This window comes from Galeopterus variegatus, unplaced genomic scaffold (assembly GCF_000696425.1).
Source record: "Galeopterus variegatus unplaced genomic scaffold, G_variegatus-3.0.2 Scaffold6760, whole genome shotgun sequence".
In the NCBI taxonomy this organism is placed as follows: Eukaryota; Metazoa; Chordata; class Mammalia; order Dermoptera; family Cynocephalidae; genus Galeopterus; species Galeopterus variegatus.
Genome location: NW_007732871.1, coordinates 83,950 through 89,049, shown reverse-complemented (window position 1 = coordinate 89,049; position 5,100 = coordinate 83,950). Strand labels below are relative to the sequence as shown.

Genomic DNA, 5,100 nt, shown 5'->3' with positions numbered 1-5,100 from the left:
CAAGGTCCTGTAGTAATAATGGTCATTTCTTACCTTTGACTTTTTTTTCTGAAGCTCAGTGGGTTATTATCATGTGCTGTTAAACCCCAACCTTTGCACTTTCCTCTCTCACCTCTCCCCCTACAAAGACAGGGCTTCTCGTACCACAATTTACACGATGACTGTGCAGCTTAGAGTAGTGAGTAATCATGATATTTAATGGGTAAGGGATCAGGTAATTACCTGGACATTGCAGAAAGAGAAGAAACTGTGAATGTTAGCTCTTTTGCCTCTAATGAAAATTCAAGAACTGAGCACACAAAGCCAGTTTTCAAGAGATGTCCAGTTTCATCTCCATCCCTTCACTGGTACATCCAATAAGTAAACATAGTCAGCAAGCTCAGCTCAGAACAAGATCAAGAGATTGTTCTCTTTGTGATGCCTATGGCTGTCATTGAAACTAATATTCAGAACTCAGAATTGCTTTCTTCATCATCACATAACTGCACTCAAGAACACAGGTGATAAATTTGTCGATGTTCATTTAACATTGACCCATTGATAAGACAAAAGTCATTATGAACCATTGTAATAGGTTGCCTCAGAGCCTAACTACTAATTTAGATGGAAGTAGAGAAATTCTTTCCCCACAAACACATAGAAAAATTAGTGGTCAGTACAGAATTAATTACAAAAATAAAATTAAGCAAAGAGTATCATCTTCACATACATGCTTTAAAATTTTTAGATGTGGCATTTTTACTCACCATCCAGAGGCGGAACCAAGCAGCTGAAGGCAGACTCTGTGGCATTAGCCAAGACTTGGCAGGGAGCGCCACACACAGCAGCTGAGATATTCCCTGGAGAAAATCCTACTCCAAACACATGTACAAGCCTTCCACCCAGGCAGCCTTTAAAGACAAATTAGAAGTTCATGATCATAGAGGCAAATCTCTCTTTCTTTACTTAACTCACAATTTGAACTTTGCTTTCTTGCTGCCCATCCTTCCGGAATCCACAAAATTGGCTTTAGGTCCCTGACATCCTCAGTCTCTTTTCCACTTAGGCTCTGGCCTCCAGGGTTCTGTCAGATCCCAATCATATTCAACAACCTTTACGAGAAAGGATTTTTTTTAATGCAGCAACTATTATACAGAAAAATAATACTTATAGTTTTTAAGCTTTTTACATCAAAAGAGCAGAAAATGAAAGTAAAAGTTCCCCCAACCACCTGTCTCACTCCCTAGAGGTATCAATGTATATATATGAATATCCATGTACATTTCATGGAGCTTCTTGTGGCTCCTTCCAGAGTTCTCTAAGAATATATATTTTTTGATGCAAAGGAATCATTATATACATATTATTCTATGACTCATTTTTTTACTTAAAATACAGCATAGATATATTTCCAAACATACATAGATCCAGTTCATTTTAATAGCTACTTAAAATTTCATTACATGGTTGTGCCACAATTTATTAAACAATTTTCTTATTGACTGATACTTCCATTATTTCTCCTTTCTCTATCTCTATTATTAATAGTTGTATAATAACCGTACATATGTTGGTAACACTTACATGAGTAAAACTCGTTCACCCCTCTAGTTCATGCTGAGATACTGAGTTCCAGTCTCTGCTGACCTCATTCCAAGTCTAGGTGGTACTTACACAGCCCCCTGACCAACTCAAGAATAACGATTTTGCTTAGGGTGCATTTCATACCCTCTGCTCTTCCATCATAAAAATTGTGAAATCTTAGAGAACAGAAAGGGGAATTTAGGGAGCATCCAGCCCAAACTCCTTTACCAAATAAAGAAGCTGAGGATTAGTTAGCTTCTTAGTTAGCTAACTCAGTGACAGACTCCAGACCCAAATCCTGATCCCTGTAGTGTTCCACTCAGCTGAGGCCAAATTTGTTCTAAGAAATGGCTTGGTTAGTACTTCACCAGTCTAAGATTCTGCTTCCATAATTTCCTCTACAGTCTCTAAATCACAATCAAATTTGAGCTATCTCAAGCACAGTACAGCTTTGAGTGAACAGAAACTGAAACCATCACTGAAAGAAAAGGCAAGGCAAATTTNCCCTGGGCCAGCATAGTTATATGCACAGGTGGCAGAACAGTGAACAAAACACACAGCATCATAAACTTAAATCTTCTATTGTACCTGAAGTTTCCTATTGTGGACTCACTCTCTCTTCCATAATGTTGTGCTTGTACACATGATGATAATAGAAAACTCAGTTTCTAGTGTTTTAAACAAGGATTGTTTCTTGTTTTCCTCTTTCTCTTCCTCCTCTTCCTGTTCCTTCTGCTCCTCCTCTTTCTTGTCTAAGACAATACCATGTAAACTGCCATCACAATGGTATTACCTGGCATAAAGTTATTGTCCAAACTCAGACAAAGTGACACTTTTATCACTTCGTAAATCCTTAGCCCACATTCAAGTTGCAGACAAATAAATTAGGAATATAAATTTGAAAACTACACAGAATGCATGTGTGTAAATGGTTCTTACGTGCACAGGATGTCTGCAAGATCTATGATTATGCAAACAAGATCATCACCTGGCTAAATCTGAGCTATCTCAAGGGCAGCTCTGCTGACCTCATTCCAAGTCTAGGTGGTACTTACACAGCCCCCTGACCAACTCAAGAATAACGATTTTGCTTAGGGTGCATTTCATACCCTCTGCTCTTCCATCATAAAAATTGTGAAATCTTAGAGAACAGAAAGGGGAATTTAGGGAGCATCCAGCCCAAACTCCTTTACCAAATAAAGAAGCTGAGGATTAGTTAGCTTCTTAGTTAGCTAACTCAGTGACAGACTCCAGACCCAAATCCTGATCCCTGTAGTGTTCCACTCAGCTGAGGCCAAATTTGTTCTAAGAAATGGCTTGGTTAGTACTTCACCAGTCTAAGATTCTGCTTCCATAATTTCCTCTACAGTCTCTAAATCACAATCAAATTTGAGCTATCTCAAGCACAGTACAGCTTTGAGTGAACAGAAACTGAAACCATCACTGAAAGAAAAGGCAAGGCAAATTTAAGTATATCTAAAAGGAGAAAAAAGTTCAACCAATGCAATTGTACTAGGCAATTGGCTTATTATCAGCAAAGCATAAATTAATCTGCAAAATATTACAAAATGATAAAATCAATCATGTTAAGTTTAATATGATTCATAATCGTATAAGTTTTAAATAATGCAAATTTGGCATATAGGTCTAAAAATAGGTGAAAGCATTTATATTCTCATATGATCAAATTATGAGCTTTTACAAATGGTATTATTTGATTTAAAACACAAATTAAATCTGGTTAATGCATCAAATTAAAATACGATCAAACACATAGACAATATGCGTAATTTTCTTGATAAAAACAAAGCCTTATAAATGGAGCATGAAAAAGACGTCTCAGGAAGAAACTGGGACTGTAAAAGGGCAGCCAGCTTCTCTTTTTTCCTATTGTGCAGATTGATGTTGATTTCCTACCTCCTGGAAGTGAGAGTAGCTATTAATTGACTTGCATAAAGAAAACTCTCTGTCTTACTTGCTTGACTTACCAAAGTTCTTGATCACTGATGTAACAGTAGCTCTCAACGTGAACACCAGAACAGAGGAGGCCCACCCTCTGGTGCGGTCGTAACCTCTGACTTGGTACTCCCCAGCAGGAAGGAAAGGGACCACGCACTGGAGAAGAGTGTGGTTACCGGAGACACCCACACAGGGTGACATCCCAATAAAAATGTCCACGTTTGCTGCTCCTGAGATCTGGGCCACTGCAAAGGTTAAGATGTCATCACTCTGAGAAACGGAGAGCAATTCTGGGGTGAAGGCATTGCTGTAACCAATGACTCCCAAGTGGTATTTAAGTCCATCTACCTCTATTTCCAGGGCAACAGAGCCATTCCCTGCAGGAACAATGCACCGGATGAGCTCAGCACCCATGTCCACCGTCAGGCAAGCCTGCTGGCCAACGTGGACTAATGTGGTGTTCCATCCTTTCAGAGCTATGCCCTCTATGGCCAAGAGACCTCCACCATGAATCACCCATGTCCACCGTCAGGCAAGCCTGCTGGCCAACGTGGACTAATGTGGTGTTCCATCCTCTCAGAGCTATGCCCTCTATGGCCAAGAGACCTCCACCATGAACGCTGAAATTCTTAGGGAAATAATGAAACACTTGAGGCATAATGTAGAAGTGTCTGGAAACGTTACTAGAACAAGCATATCCATCTCTTGTATGAAAAACTGATAGGTGGTGGAGTCCTGACGGCAAGTCACTTATCTGGCATGCCACGTGGCTTGCATTAAAGAAAGTTACATTGCAAGGAAGTTGATCATCCACAAACACCACGGGCTCATCGTCAGTGGTGCCTAACCTCTGACCCCTGATCAGCACAGTGGTCAGAGACCCACTGACGTTGGTGGTCAAGGCCTCCAGGACAGGAGTTGTCTCTTCCCGCATGACGAGAGTGCAATTCCCCTGACACTCGCTGGTCAGCCCATTGACCAGGACTGTGACATTCAGGGTGAAGGAAGCTGCAGGCAAGGGGTCACCCACCAGGTTAACCCGGCAGAGGATGGTGTGGTCTCCCAAACTCAAAATCACGCAAGTAAAAGGACCTGAAAGGTCAACCTGAACTGACCTCCATCCAGAGCTGAGAGCCACCCCCCTCACGGTGAGTACTGTCCCCCCACACGCAGAGCCGTGCGTTGGGGAGATAGCCGTTATCCGAGGTGTCACCGCGAATTGCTGGGGCACCGCAGACATTTCAGCAAATCCCATGCGCTGGTGCCGTACTCGCAGGGGATAGACGCCCGGCTGCAGGTGGCGCAGCGGGAAGGAGCACCCGGACAGGCTCGCCGCCACCTCGCAGCTCCAGCTCCCCAGGGCGATGACCGAGCTGGACAGGTTACTGCCTTCCACGTACAGCCTCAGGCTGCTGTTGGTCATTTCTCCTCGCAAGGCGGTGACCACTGGTGTTGCTGCCGCTTCATACGTGAAGGTAAAGCCGCTCCCCACCAAGCGTGGGGAGGGCGCGCGGGTCAAGGACGCGTTGCCCGCCCAGACCTCGACCGGGGCGGGGACGGCCCGAGCGGCTGCGCCCG

At 42.9% G+C, this 5,100-nt stretch overlaps 1 protein-coding gene across 1 annotated transcript in view; it reads right to left on the bottom strand.

Moving 5' to 3' along the window:
• The window catches only part of LOC103606641 (fibrocystin-like), a gene marked incomplete at its 3' end in the record, with an annotated part of 92,141 nt that overhangs the window by 11,267 nt on the left and 75,774 nt on the right, over window positions 1–5,100 (bottom strand). Inside the window, exons 31-33 of the mRNA XM_008591208.1 lie at window positions 4,129–5,091; window positions 3,552–4,022; window positions 747–890 (exon numbers count right to left, since the gene is read on the bottom strand). Coding sequence (XP_008589430.1) covers window positions 747–890; window positions 3,552–4,022; window positions 4,129–5,091 — 1,578 coding nt within the window. The remainder of the gene's footprint in view (window positions 1–746; window positions 891–3,551; window positions 4,023–4,128; window positions 5,092–5,100) is intronic.